This window comes from Musca autumnalis, unplaced genomic scaffold (genome assembly GCF_047663935.1).
Source record: "Musca autumnalis isolate F117 unplaced genomic scaffold, ASM4766393v1 scaffold_1, whole genome shotgun sequence".
Classification (NCBI taxonomy): Eukaryota; Metazoa; Arthropoda; class Insecta; order Diptera; family Muscidae; genus Musca; species Musca autumnalis.
Window position 1 is genome coordinate 176,324,698 of NW_027411644.1, and position 16,307 is coordinate 176,341,004.

The 16,307-nt window shown below is 39.6% G+C and overlaps 2 protein-coding genes across 2 annotated transcripts in view; one reads left to right on the forward strand and one right to left on the reverse strand.

Moving 5' to 3' along the window:
• LOC141388782 (uncharacterized) overlaps positions 1-16,307 on the forward strand; it is a 186,141-nt gene that overhangs the window by 24,752 nt on the left and 145,082 nt on the right. The window lies entirely within an intron of this gene.
• Positions 14,851-15,285, reverse strand: LOC141389348 (insulin-like peptide 3). Its single transcript, XM_073960731.1, has 2 exons — positions 15,126-15,285; positions 14,851-15,050 (listed from the first exon to the last, which is right to left on the reverse strand). The coding sequence occupies exons 1-2, from the start codon at positions 15,283-15,285 to the stop codon at positions 14,851-14,853; spliced, it is 360 nt and encodes a 119-aa protein (XP_073816832.1).

Genomic DNA, 16,307 nt, shown 5'->3' on the forward strand with positions numbered 1-16,307 from the left:
CGGCGTATTCCAAGCAAAAATTTTTCTGATCAAGAAACCATCAGAAATAAGGAAAATCTACTTTGTTAATCTAAACCAAAAATATTTAAAATTAAATTTCAAATTCAGAATAACCGAACACTCAAAACAATTTTGGTTACAAACTAATGCACCGTAAATTTGAAGTTCATAATAACTTATTCTTATTTTATCAGTCAATGTTTACCGATGATTGCTTAATTAATTGATTGAAACTATCTGTTCCATTCACGAACATATTTATTTAATATTTGTAATTAACATTCGAAAACTTTTTTATCACATCCTCAAACACAGAGTAATGAAATCTTTTACGTCTTTCACTACAACCCAATATTTGTAAAATATGAAACTATAAAACGCAACATACAACGTGTGTACAAGTATATTTTGTTCAAAAAAAAAACTACCAGAACAACAACAAAAATTATGTGACCATAAAAAATCAATAATCGCCACAGAATTTCACTTTTGGTCGCATCACTAAAGCAAAAAACACCAAACTTAATCTGCACAAAAGGCCACCAAAGATTAACTGACCAGCTAAAAAAGGCAAACTACATGCCAACAAAGGTTGAGGCAAAGATGTCTTCCTTGTAAGCACAGTCAGACAGCCAGCAAGCAGCTGTTAAATGACTTCATTGATGCCTGCCTGCCTGTTCGCCCACTGCTAAATCATCGAACAAAATAAATTCATTGTAATTTATTAAATAACTCAATAATTTTGTTTCACTGAAATTTTATCGTTGTTGTTATTGTTTTGTGAAATCTTTAAGAAAACAAAACGAAACATCATTTTTGGGAGATAAGCAAAGGTTGGCGTTATTTTGCTAAGGAAGAAAAAATATTACCATAGAGGTTATTCCAATAAAGATATTTCAATTATCACAGTCGTGTAAATTGATTTCGACATGTCAGGAAAAGCATATATTTTTTGGGAGAAATTGTTCATATAGCAATTTGTTTTACGAAGCATTGGAAACAGTAGTGGGATATATGTTGCTGAATTGTATAATAAAAAATCAAAATATTAAAATTGAGATAGCTTAGCGCCTTCTGCAATAATTCTGCAACGAGAGAATGCCATAGCGTTGCTGTATTGGAAGAATCTTTGCATCCTCATGTAGATGGAGCGGTCCTGTTGCAGTTCTCAGGGCGACATCTTACAGGTTTGAATATTTTTCCATCGCGTTACACTTATATTCACGGATAATACTAGTGCCGCATAGCTTACTATAGATAGACCTATCGCGTTATATGTGATCAACAAGGTTTCTTTGTGGCACCCCAGGCGGTGCCGGCTAGGGTCAGTGACATTCAACTCAGCACCCCACCCCACCCCGCAAGGGTATCCTCAGGAGAGGATAACGGGAGTAACGACCCCGCGGACCCTAGTTTTGGCAGGTGTGGAGAGCGTACCAAAATGGTGCAAGTGCTCTGAGAAACCCTGTGTCGGGGCGAGTGAATACCGCCCACAATTATGTATTCCACCGTAGGGGACCGCCTCAAGAGAGGTTTGGAAAGGAGGTGACGACTCCGTGGTTATCCCCAGTCAAACCCTAAACATGGAAGAAAATGGAATCCAGCCGAAAGGCATCAAGATCAAGCCAGCACGATCTTGATTATGGCATTACTGGACTACGATTTGGAATTGATGAACCCTGGGCTGACGGCTGTGGTATTCTGGAACCTGAGTATGTCGGGGTGGAACCTTACAGAAATTGCTTTCAGGCTAATGCCACAGCTGCCTCCGTCCCGTTAAAACCTGGCAAGTCTCAAAGTACGTTCAATGCTCGTCCCATTAAGTTGGCAGTGTAGGTTCGGATGTACATTCCCGATTAACACGGCTCTGGCTCTGAACGGGAGATCTCATGAGGGTCTCCCGTCAACCCTCGCATGGACCTAGAAATAGGGACCCATGGGATCTTAACGTGACTGCACATTTTGCGAGCGGAGATAGCGGCTTTGAGTTGGGACCACGAAACCTAAAATGAACGAAGAAAACCAAGAAACCAAAAGAACGAACATAGAGGTTGAAGAAACCCCACTGGGAAGATGCTCGGGTCCACGAGTTGAAAATATGGGAGGTGCAGATTCCCCATTAGGAAGAACTTCGGTAATTGTGATGGCGACATCTAACAATGCAGGTGAAGGCATGCCTAAAAATAAATTTTCTGCAAGCGAAAATCTGAAGAGGCTCGGAAGAAAAATAGCCCAGTTGGATGATTTCGTTAAATCGAAAAATAACATCCACAAGGATATTCAGTCCATGATGAGAGGGATACAGGCGATATATTTAAAAGTAGCTGACGATCTGAACAAAGAAGCTGACATACGTAAAACGGGTCAGGTAGACAATAAGCAGACCCAAACAGAAGCATGGATTAAACCAAAACAACCAAGTACGCCAACAACACCTGCGTTGAAAAGAGGTCCAAAAACTCAGAGCCCTAAAGAGAATAAGACAAAAAAGAAGAAAGAAGTCGCACCGAAAACTAATGAGCAGGAAATAAAAACAGCGGAAGAAGTGGCCAATGAGAACGTGGGAAGATCTGACACCATACACAAGGCAGCTGATTGGAATAAAGTCCAACCAAGGTCAAGAATGAAAAGGAAGTCCAATAAACCAGATGCATTAATAATAAAAACATGTGGAGATTCCTCATATTCAGACATTCTGAAGCAAGTGAAGAGTGAAGCAAAGCTGGCTGTCCTAGGTCAAAATGTGAAAGCAATTAGGAAGACAGAGAAGGGTGAGCTATTGTTGGAGCTAAATAAACCAGCACACCAGAACACAAATGAGTTTAGGGAAGCCATTGAAAATGTGTTAGGCCCAGCTGCTGAAGTGCGTGCCTTAACCCAGGAAGTAACAATAGAAATTAAAGATATAGATGGCGTGTCTACTAAAGAGTATATTCTACAAGCTATTAGCGGCATTTCGGACGAGTTCAAAGAATTTCAACCACATGCAATAAAGTCTTTAAGAAAGGCCTACAGAGGTACACAAACTGCTACAGTTTTCTTAAGCTCCCCGCTTGCTAATATTCTTTTAGAGAAAAGAATAGTACGGATTGGATGGGCGGACTGTCGAATACGTGAAAAGTTGATACCAAGAAGGTGTTATAAATGCCTAGACTTTGGACACACGGCAGCTAGATGTAAAAACCCGAACGACAATTCAGGTCGCTGCATTTGCTGTGGAGAAGCTGGTCACAGGGTTGCTACTTGTAAAAACCCTCCGAAGTGCATGCTATGTAAGGATCCATTAGACCGTGGTCACATCACCGGATCGACTGTGTGCCCGAGATACAAGGAAGCTCTACGCCAACTTAGATGATCTCTATGAAATTATTACAAATTAATTTAAATCATTGCGAAGCTGCTCAAGATTTATTAAAACAGACAGTTCGAGAACAAGAGGTGGATGTAGCAATTATTAGCGAGCCATACAAGAACATCACCTCACCAAATTGGTTATGTGATACGTCTGGCACATCCTCGATCTGGTCTATACACAGACCAGCACAAAATGTTTTGAATTCTGAACCCGGATTTGTACGCGCTACTGTCGCCGGATTAACAATCTACAGCAGTTACGTACCCCCGAGATATGATATTGAAGTGTACAAAAGTATTATTACCAATCTAGCAAATGATGCTGCATCCAGAAGGCCAATCTTGATAGCAGGCGACTTTAATGCTTGGGCTACAGAATGGGGCTGCCCAAGAACAAACGAAAGGGGTCGAATACTATTGGAATCGTTTGCTCAACTAGACGTGGAGCTTTTAAACACTGGTAGTAATCCAACATTCAGCAGAAATGGCGCTAGTTCCATAATCGACATCGCGTTTGTCAGTACAAACAATTATACCCAATTTAACTGGCAAGTCAGTGACATATTCACCTATAGTGATCATAATGCAATACTCATTACCCAAAATGAGACCACAACATCAAGAAGATCGGTTCGAACGCCTGAAATATCTGGTTGGAAAAGAGGCTCGTTTGATAAAGATATATTCACCGTATGTATGGAAAGTACAAATCTACAAGGAACTCCCGAAAATATGGCAGAAGAGCTCATTCTTCGGGCAACACAAGCATGCAATGCATCGATGCAAAAAAGGAAGCGAGGAGTCAACAAAGCCCCAGTACATTGGTGGAACGCTGAAATAGCCCACCTACGCAAAGAGTGCCTTCGTGCTAGAAGACGTTTTGTAAGAACTCGTGATAGAGAAGACAATGAAGTTCATAGACAAGATCTCAAGATGAAGAAGAAAGCCCTTAAAAATGCCATACAAAGAAGCAAAAGAGCATGTTTTCTCTCTATTTGCGATGATTTAGAAAACCAGCCGTTTGGACTAGCGTACAAAATTGTAACTAAGAAATTGAAATGCTTCGGCTCAAGCACTCCTACAGATGCTAGCACACTAAATAACATTGTGAACCACCTCTTTCCTCACCAAGCGGCAACATCATGGGAAACATGGGACCCTGGTGGCCATTTTGTTTACCCCCGGGTTACACCAGCGGAGATAAATCGTGCAGTCTCGAAATTCGATGACTCTAAAGCGCCTGGCCTAGATGGAATTCCCAACTATGTCCTAAAGGAGATTGTGGAATGCTGTGGTGAACAGATGCTCAGAATGCTTAACGCATGTTTGGAATATGGATCTTTTCCATCGATATGGAAGAGGCAAAGGTTAGTGCTACTGCCTAAAAAAGGCAAGCCTCTGGAAAACCCCTCATCATACCGCCCACTATGTATGATCGATACATGCGGAAAACTCCTTGAGAGTATTATCCGCGATAGACTCGAAGAGTGCATCGAGCGCGCAGAAGGTTTGTCAGAAAGTCAATTTGGCTTCAGAAAAAAGAGATCTACGATTGATGCTATAAAAATGGTAACCGACATCGCAAAGGTAGCAGTACATGGTCAAAGCTGGAAAAAAGGGACGAAAGAATATTGTGTGGTTATAACACTAGATGTTAAAAATGCTTTCAACACAGCTAATTGGGAGAATATTTTAAACGCTCTTCGACGGTTAAATGTCCCGGCATACCTTGTTGCTATACTCCAGGACTACTTCCGCAACAGAATCCTGATGTATGAGACTGAAGAAGGTATGAAGGAGTACAAAATAACAGGAGGAGTACCACAAGGTTCTGTTCTCGGACCGCTGCTATGGAATGTAATGTACGATGGTGTTCTAAGGCTACAACTTCCAGAGAAAGCTAATATCATTGGGTTTGCGGACGATATTGCGCTAGTTGTAGTTGCAAAAACAATCGAAGAGGCAAGAACAGTATCAGAAGTCAGCATACATTTGGTAAAATCATGGCTGTTTTCACAGGGCCTGGCATTAGCCGATCAAAAAACGGAAGCTGTCTTAATCACAAGTCGTAGAGTTGTAGAAAGAATAAATATTAAAATTGGAGACTGTATAATCACAACAGCGGAAAGCCTTAAATATCTAGGCGTTATGATAGACAATCGCCTGTCTTTTAAGAATCATTTAGATTACGTAAAGGAAAAAGCTGAAAAAACATGTAGAGCGCTGTGTCGTATTATGCCAAACACAAGGGGACCTGGATACCTAAGAAGAAAAATACTAGCAGGAGTTATAAAAAATATTATTCTCTATGCAGCACCAATATGGGCACAATCCATGAAGTACGCAACGTACTATGCAAAGATTGGCTCAGTTTATAGACTAGCAGCACTACGGGTATGCTGCGCATATAGGACTGTGTCTGACGATGCAGCCTATGTTATCGCTGGTATGATACCTATTGATGTCTTAGCAAGAGAAGCTGAATTATTATTCAATTTACGGAATTCGCAGGAAACCGATATAAATCCCGACGTCGCAAGAAGACGTAGCACTATCGAATGGCAAAGCAAGTGGTCAGCTTCAACAAAAGGAAGATGGACGTATTCGCTGATACGAAATGTGGAGACTTGGTCAAATAGGCGACATGGAGATCTCAACTTCTATCTCACCCAATTTCTCTCCGGACATGGCTGTTTCAGGTCCTATTTATACCGTTTTGGACTTGACTGCTCCCCTGATTGTCCCTGCTGCGTGGAACATGTAGAAGACCCACACCACGTTTTCTTTTTGTGCCCGCGATTCAGAGAAGAGAGGACAAATTTAGAGCGGCAAGTTGGTAGTGAAATATGTGTAGAAAACATAATCGAAATTATGATGGTGTCTTTAAGCAATTGGGAGTATGTATGTGAGTACGTAAAGACAATAATATTGGAATTACGGAGGCAAGACGATAGTCGAAGAAGAATAAGAAATAGCAGTGTTCTATAGAACATTCCCCCCTGCGACGAAATGCCTGTACGGCGGTACCGCAGGGATGGTGGATCAGAGTAAAGGGGTTATTTTAGCGTGTTAAAGTCTCGCACACCTGGCGAAACCATAAACCAGGTAGCCAAGTCTTTCGATGATTTTTTCCCAGAACAAAAAAAAAAAAAAGCACCCCACCCCACCTTGGAGAACTCCCTGTTACACTTGATACAATTCATTATCCAATGTTTCAAACTTGGACGGAGGGTCTGCATTGTCTGATCAATGTCCTCAAACAGCGTGGGGTGCTTAACACCAACACTGGTTTGCTCTGGTTGTTGTCGTGCTGTGATGCTCACGGAACCCATGCCTATGATCGCAATTTCTGACGCTGGCAAAAAGTAAACACCCAAGAGTCTTTGATACGGGCGACAAATGCTAATTCGGTCTGTACGATTCACCTTTGGTGATGTCCTGCCCTATTTCAGACTTCGGGCACGATATGGATGGCTAGCGCCAGGTTAAGAACTTTAGTGATATAATCGACTTCCAGCTCATCCAGCATTACCATGGAGATTTCATCAGGGTCCAGTGTTATGGATGCTTTAGCGTCCCTGACGCCCTTCACAACATCGTCCATTGAAAATTGTTTCCTCCTGGGCAGGAAGAGATATAATGCAACGTAATACTCTTCTTTTCGTCCCGTCACTTTCGGGGTGGTCGACAAACAGTCGATTAAAATAACTTATGTCGCCAAACATGATTGAGGTTATATCTTACTTCTTTCCAGGGTTCGAGAGTGACTTAACCGTTGCCCACAACTCATTTATTCCGGCTTCAATGCTGCAACTCTTCAGATGATTTAACCACTTGTTCCGTTTATGCTCACCGACCAACCTGTTAACTTCCAGGATCAGATCCCTGACTCTGGGGTCACTGGGTTTGGTTGGACGAAGCTTATAACGCTCATTTGTTATTCCCGCCGCCTCTGTTGGGAAATTAGGTCTCACTTTGAGTATTCAACCAGCAGGTATATAGCGAGCAGCAGTAATGATGTCTCGGAACGTCATCTTTGCTACCGAATGTCAGAAGAGTTGGGCAGATCTCTGAAACGATGATTAATGAACTATCTGAAACTAGTCCAATTACACTGTGTGTAATTTTTTGAGTCATGTTTTATTAACCATATTCTGACTTCACGGTGTGATAGATCATCAAAAATGAGAAGACACGTGTCTCGCCGTTTTTCCCTATCTCATCAACTTTCGCGGTTATAGGCCTCCAAAGGTTTGAGGCTTTGATGTAAAAAGGACCATTTTGTCAGGACTATATCTTCCACACCGTTAGGAAATTTTAATTTATCTCAGAGGCAAAGTTGTAGCTCTTATCTTAAAGAACAAAAATTGTGAACACATATACCCCATCAAACTTCATCTGCAAGGTCAAAATCGCCATGGTCACATTTCTTTTAAAATTTTTCTCAAGTTTTGTTATACAGCTATCAAACCGATCAAATTTGAAGAAAACAACTAACTACAAAAATGTACCTCAGATCTCAATAAACATCTTTCAAGAATATACGAACCCTGAAGAAACAGGTCTTAATGGTCAAAATAGCAAAACAATTGCGATTTTTATCCTCTCTTCTCGGCTTCTGCTCCATAGATACTAAACCGTTCAAAATTCAAGAAAACAATCAACCACAATAGTGTGGCAAAGGCTTCAATAAACAACTTTCTGGAATATGCGAAATGTCTATGAACGGTTCTTAATGGTAAAAATAGCAAAGATCTTTTGAAAATATCCAATTTTTATACTTTTTTCTCCGACTCTGGTCCAAAGATACGCAACCGCCCAAAAATTAAGGATACAGTCAACTACAAAAATGTACCTTAGATTTCAACAAACAAGTTTCTAGAACAAATGAAGATTCTAGGAACAATTCTTCAAGCTCAAAATTCGATTATTTTAGATCATTCTTTCCTGTTCAGGTCTGTAAATAACAAACCTTTCAAATTTACTTGAGTTTTTAACAGTTTGTTATTTCCAAACCCGAGCAGGGGGAATGTTAAAAAATTTAATTGTTCGTGAATTTCAGCCCTAAGAATCATTCCTAGAATCTTTATATGTTGTAAAAAGTTGAAATTTTAGGTACATTTTTGTGGTTGACGGTATCCTTAATTTCTGGGCGGTTGCGTATCTTTGGACCAGAGTCGGAGAAAAAGTATAAAAATTGGATATTTTCAAAAGATTTTTGCTATTTTTACCATTAAGAACCGTTCATAGACATTTCGCATATTCCAGAAAGTTGTTTGTTGAAGCCATTGCTACACTATTGTGGTTGATTGTTGTCTTGAATTTTGAACGGTTTAATATCTATGGAGCAGAATCCTAGAAAAGAGGATACAAATCGCAATTGTTTTGCTATTTTGACCATTAAGATCCGTTTCTACAGAGTTCGTATATTCTAGAAAGATGTTTATTGAGATCTGAGGTACATTTTTGTAGTTGGTTGTTTGCTTCAAATTTGATCGGTTTGAAAGCTGTAAAACAAAACTTGAGAAAAATTTTAAAAGAAGTTTGACCTCGGCGATTTTGACCTTGCAGATGAAGCTTGATGGATTATATGTGTTCACCATTTTTGTTCTTTAAGACAAGAGCTACAACTTTGCCTCCGAGATAAATTCAAATTTCCTAACGGTTTGGAAGATATAGTCCTGACTAAATGACCCTTACTACATCACAGCCTCAAACCTTTGGAGGCCTATAACCGCGAAAGTTGATGAGATAGGGAAAAACGGCGAGACACGTGTCTTCTCATTTTTGATGTTCTATCACGCCGTGAAGTCAGAATATGGTTAATAATTTTCGTGTTGCACAGTGTTAGCTTTCCCATAATTGATGAAAGGGCGGCGTTCAGATGTGATGAAATCGAGTGGAGACAATTATGGGGATGACGGGTTGCTAGGTAACGTCTTTTGGCAGACCAGATGAAACGACGGTTATGTCTGGCGAACTGCGACACTCTCTTCCAAGCGAGATAGGTCTGTATTGAACAGACTGGTGCAACAGGAAAGCTAATCCCCCACCTCCACTTCTGGTGCGATCCTTGTTGTTGAGCTTGGTTTCCTGCACCGCCGTCATCTTCTTCCGACTCATGAAGTCTACTATTTCCTCGCAGTCCATTGCAGTTGAATTGCATAAAGGATGAATTGTCTGTGATTGAACAACAACGGCTGGTGTTAAATGCTGCGATGCGATATCTGTTGGGGGACTGCCGGGGAGATTTATTGTCTGATATGCAGCATCAAAAACATAGCCCGTCGTAGTCCTTCACATGAACAAGTCCAGAGTAACCCCTTATATGCACCCACTCCTGACATCTATTGCATCTAATCGAAGGTTGGATATGGGTGAAGATACGCATGTGACAAAACGTACACAAATATATTAGTCCTGGGTTTTCCTCCGTCACGGCACGGACCAAAAGAATCCGCAGCAGGCTACTTCTAATACAATAACACATTAAAACAAACATATGTACACCGCTGGCCGAAACACGGATGTTGTGTTGTTCCGGAACAATCAGGTCGAGTGAACCCGCTGCCTTGGGATTGCTGAGAGCCTGGTAGGTTATCTGTTTGAAGGAACGCATAAGCAATTGTTTCGAACCTCAATCTTCTTCATTCCGGTCACAAACAAGGAAGGATACTCATCACTTTTAATCCCAAAGTGTTGATTGTTAAAACCACCGACGTAGATAGAGGGCTTGGATAGATAATAGTCGGAATCAGGACGCCATCGACCAATATGTTCAGGGGACCCTCATTTCAGTCGTCCAGGTGGTGACCAGTGGTGGGTGGCAGTGAATTTAACGGTGGATATTTTCATATTCCTCAGATGGAAAAACTGTACTAAGTCAGCTATGCAGATTTTTAACCCCTAACACATACATCGTAGACGATAGGACCCGACGCCGCACAGTGTTGCCGCTTCCATACAAAAGTGGACAAAAATAGAAGGAGTTGACCTAGGTTGATGAATTTTTGTACAAGTACTTATAAGGGCATAGGAATAAAAAATTGCAACTTTGGTCCATATCGGTTCAGATTTGGATATAGCCCCCATATATATCTTTCCCCGATTTTGCTATAACTCGGTAAATTTTGATCGAATAGCCTTCAAATTTAATATGTAATATTTTCTTGGGCCCATGAGTGGCTCTACCGATTCTCACAAAAATCGCATCAGATTTGGATATAGTCCCCATATATATCTTTCCCCGATTTTGCTATAACTCGGTCAATTTTAATCGAATAGACTTCAAATTTTATATGTGATATTTTCATATGCCCCCGAGTAGTTTCACCGATTTTCGTAAAAATTGGTTCAGATTTGGATATAGCTCCCATATATATCTTTCCCCGATTTTGCTATAAATCCCTCAATTTTTGATGAATAGCCTTCAAATTTAACATGGAATGTTTCCTCAGGCCACTGTTCAATTTTACCGATTTTGATTTGATTTCGCAAAAATCGGTACAGATTAGGATATAGGCTCTATATATATCTTTCACCGATTTTGCTATAAGTCGATCAATTTTTGAAACATAGCCTTCAAATTTAACATGGGATGTTTTCTTAAGGCCTTTTTCAGTTTCACCGATTTAGACAAAAATCGGTTTAGATTTGGATATAGCTCTCATATATATTTTCACTAAACACGCAATGTATGTGAGATATTGGTTAAATAAGAAAATATGACGTAATTATCCGTACTTGAGTGACATCGGGCGAAATTATATATCGAAGCCATGTTAAAACCTGAACCGATATGGGCCAAAGTTGATTTTTTTCATTCCTGTGCCCTCATAAGTACTTGTGCAAACATTCATCAACCTAGGTCAAAGGTAAAACTGAACAGGGGCCTGAGGAACATCCCATGTTAAATTTGAAGGCTATTCATAAAAAATTGAGCGAATTATATCAAAATCGTGGGAAGATATATATGGGGGCTATATCCAAATCTGAACCGATTTTTACGAAAATCAGTGATTCTATTCAGGGGCCTAAGAAAATATCGCACATAAAATTTGAAGGCTATTCGATTAAAATTGACCGAGTTATAGCAAAATCGGTTATAGATATATATGGGGGCTATATCCAAATCTGAACCGATTTTTGTGAAAATCGGTGTAGCTATTCAGGGGCCTAAGAAAACAACACGTGCTAAATTTGAAGGCTATCCGATCAAAATTGAACAAGTTGTAGCTAAATCGTGAAAAGATATATATGCGGGTTATATAAAATCTAAACCGATATATCTCAGAAGGTTGCAGGGATGGGCAGAAAGTTTTTGCATATTTTTATTTGGAAGAGATGTCCAATTAACGGAAAACAAGAGACGAGGTGGCAATAGGTGGCAATCAAAAGATCTGCTCTACTAAATAATAAGAATTTGAATTTTTTTATCAAATTTAAATTTTGATTTCTTGATACGGTACATTGCCCACGTGCAGTTGATGTCAACTTTTTGTATTAAAATTTTATATTTATAGGCCACCCATCAAATCCCCATCCAAAACTTTTAATTTTATCAACAAACTTTTCAGAAAACGTTATTTTAAAAATTGTCTAATTTTCATATGATTACCGCTTTAGATTACCTGGGAAATATTTTTCATATTTCAAGGGCTATAACTTCATTATGGATGCACATATCGACAAAATTCTTTCAGATTCGTTGTATAGGATCTGTTTACTGTAAGAAAAAGTCATGAACATTTGTAAAAGTTAACATCACAATTTTTGATTTTTGTCCACGAGGCAACACTGTGCGCCGTCCGCATACATGATTTATATGTCGTCTGATGGCTGTGGCATTTCAGAAAGATAGAGGTTGAACAGTTCTATAGATATAACCCCACTTTTTGGGAGCAGACACTTTAACGCTACGGGTCGTACAGCCTGCTTCGTATGTCGAAACGAAAATGTGTGCGAATGAAACACGCCCAAACTTTTGTGTGTTTTTCAAATTTGTTTTTTTGTTTTGAAGCAAAAGTAAATGTAACATACTTCGAAAACTAAAGTTTGGGCTTGTTCCACTAACACACATTTTCGTTTCGACATACAGAAACAGGCTGTTAGTCTTCTTATTTAAGAATTCCACAAAAGATTATCCAACGTTTTAAACACGGTTGTAGAGAAATCTTCTCTACGTCTTCAAACAGTTTGGCATGGTTGATGGTATCGAAGGCCTTCGATAGGTCAAGAGCAACCATAAGTGTTCCGCCGCACGGCCAGTTCTGGTTCAGTCCGCGACTGATATATTTGGTTATGGCATATAATGCTGCTGTGCTGCTTCTCATTAAGGGGAGGAGTCGTGACTCTAGAATCTAGAGATAGAGATCGACCTGTACGATTCGCCTCCGCTGACATAATTGCCTGGATTCAGTAGCGGAACCACCCTGTTAACTTTCCAGGCTTATGCTTTTGTGTGTTTTTCAAATTTGTTTTTTTGTTTTGAAGCAAAAGTAAATGTAACATACTTCGAAAACTAAAGTTTGGGCTTGTTCCACTAACACACATTTTCGTTTCGACATACAGAAACAGGCTGTTAGTCTTCTTATTTAAGAATTCCACAAAAGATTATCCAACGTTTTAAACACGGTTGTACAGAAATCTTCTCTACGTCTTCAAACAGTTTGGCATGGTTGATGGTATCGAAGGCCTTCGATAGGTCAAGAGCAACCATAAGTGTTCCGCCGCACGGCCAGTTCTGGTTCAGTCCGCGACTGATATATTTGGTTATGGCATATAATGCTGCTGTGCTGCTTCTCATTAAGGGGAGGAGTCGTGACTCTTGAATCTAGAGATAGAGATCGACCTGTACGATTCGCCTCCTCTGGCATAATTGCCTGGATTCAGTAGCGGGACCACCCTGTCAACTATCCAGGCGTCTGCTATAGTATGAGTGGCTAACGATAAATTGAGCACACTTGTCAAATACTCAACATCGGGTTCATATAGTTGCTCAAACATTACTATTGAGATTCCGTGTGGGTCCAACCCTTTGAATGATTTCGCGTTTCGAATGACATCTGCAACGTCGCTGATCATAAATTGTAGTGGTACCATCTTCTTCTTCAGGGCGTATCACACTCCTCTTCGTCCTATAACTCTCGATGTGCTCAGGTCTGTTCTATCATCCTTCTTTCCCGGATTCGAGAGTGATTTAACCATTGCTCATATGTTACTGTATCAATATATGTATTAATGTTGAATTGCTTCAGGTGGTCTAGCCAATTTTTCCGCTTATGCTCGCCTACTATCCTGTTGACTTCATGAGTAAGTTTCCCAAATTTAGGGTCTTCAGGGTTCGTACGACGAAACTCATCACGCCCATTTGCTAGTCCCGTTAATCCGCTGGGAAATTTGATCTGATTTCCGGTATTCAACCAGCATATATAAAGCAAGCGGTTGCAGCTGTGATGATGTCGCGGAAAATGTACTCAGCTACCCGGAGATCTTAGGGAATGGGCAGCTCTTGAAGCATTGATTAGTAAATTCTCTGAACGGAGACTATGATCGGAAGATGTTCTGAGCCAAGGGGAAATAACGGCTTGCCATGACACATACTTTATGTGACCACGTGATTTCTGCGAGCTGCTCGTAGGAGCGACTTCGTTTCCGTGCAAAATATGGACGGAATGGCAAACCTCAAGATGAAAATTTAAGTCCCCTAGCAATTGACGGTTGCCCTCCAAAAGCAAACTCATTCCAAACATATAACGCTCACTAGAGTGGAGCTCAAGCGTGATAGGTCAGTATGATCCTTTTTCAAAACGTTTTAATCATTACAACGTTGCAAGCTACAGGTAATGGTGAGTTGTGTTTCTGATGTTTCTCCGACTCACGAAATCTACAACTGACTTTGTTGCAGGAACCATGTATTTCCGGGGTGCTGAACGACAGCATATTTGTGTTAAATTCTACGTATCTTGTTGTTTGGGAGACTGCGTGGTCGCCTTGTATTCCGACGGCGAGGTTGAAGAAACGCTAGGAGATGATCTGGCGCAGCAAGCAGTAATATAACTCCCATCGCAGAAGTCCTGCATGCGGGTAAGACCACGTCCGCCTCAGAAGTGCACGTTACTGTTATAAATTTTCGATTTTTTTTCTCAAAAATGATTTCCTGTAGCACGGATGAATGAACTTTTGCCTATTAACCACTGAAATAACGTGTAGTTTAGGCATCCTTGTAATTCTGATAACAGCGATAATTTTTTTCACAGGGAAGTCATGCTTTAATGAGGTCTATAAAATCCTACGGCGATCAACTAAAATGGCTGCTTGGCCAGATCACTTTCGAATGACTCCCAAAATTGTATCTTCTACCAAAATTGGAAATGTCGGTCCATTCTTTCAGGCACCAAATGCTACTTACTGATACTTTTTTACTTGTTTTCATACATTTATCAATTAAAATTAACATTTATATACATATTTAAATTTGTACTACGGATGACATATTTAATTACAATAACTAAGTAACTCATCCATTGAACAGCCCTTTTTGCAACATTCATAATAAATACCATTCGGATGTCGTAACCTGCGAGTTTTTGCCATAACATTGTTGTGATCACCGTAAAATATTTCATTTAATAGAGAGTCAGATTTAAAGGGACTCTCATCACCGATTTCATTGAAAATATCCAAATCATTTGTCACTGAAAATAAGGCACATTTTATTGTTACAGCACATCATATTTGAGTCTCTTTCTTTTTTTCATTTCAATACTTACATTCCTTTTTAACCGACTTTTTACTAACGTGCATTCCATTGAAACCATTTTCACACAAAACAGCAAGAATTTTATGTAAATTTGAACCACAAAAACGTGTTGCGGCCGAGTTGATCTCATAGAGAGCAGCCAAAAACACAATAACGGCCAAAAGTTTCATTTTCAGTTGATTTCTTTTATTGGATTAAAGGAAAACGTTTAAGTAATTCTTGTGTTCGCAACGACTGGGCTGGATGTGTCTTAAAAAATTAACGCTTGGGATTATTTATACTTGAAAAACGCATTCTTACGATAATGTACATTTGCATGTACATATGTATGAACATACTTACATATGTGTTCTATTTACAATCTTATTTATCGAATCTAGGATAAAAGTAATTATATGCAAATTTATGATAACGCCAACAGGTGATTTATATTCACACAAAAACAACCACTAAAATGTATGTAGGACTTGCTTGAGAAGTTCTCAGAAGTTAACTAAGAAAACGAAATTTTTCGTAATTTCGTTTATTGGATAATAATATTTGTTATTCATACGATAACCTTATTTAAAAAAAAAAAAATATACCCTCCCTCCACCATAATATGGAGGGTATAATTAAATTTGTCATTCCGTTTGTAACACATCGAAATATTCATCGGAGACCATATAAAGTATATATATTCTTGATCAGCATAGAATTCTAAGTCGTTATAACCATGTCCGTCTGTCTGTTGAATCAAGATAAAGCTCGCAATTTTTAGTGTAGAGCTTTGTAATTTGATATAGAATGATATTCGGTATTGAAAATGGGCCATATTGGTCTACGTATTGATATAGCCCCCATAGAACGGTACCTCCCGGTTTTCGGTATTATGAAGGCTGTGGCCTCAATATTTCACTGAAATGACTGAAATTCGGTACTTAGTCTTCGTTGGCGGCATAAAACTTTCCAACTGAAATTTGTAATATAACGATCGGGAGGTATCGTATTAGGCATTTTGAAGGTTGTGGCCAAAATATCCCACCGAAATGGCTGAGGTATAACAATTTCCAACTGAAAATTGGCGGTCCACGTCCCCATATTAGAGTTGGGCAATTGAACGACCTAGTTCACTGTGCTAGTTCAAAAACGTATGAGTAACATCATACAAACTAACGTGAGATATTAAGTATACGCATTTTGTTCATACAAA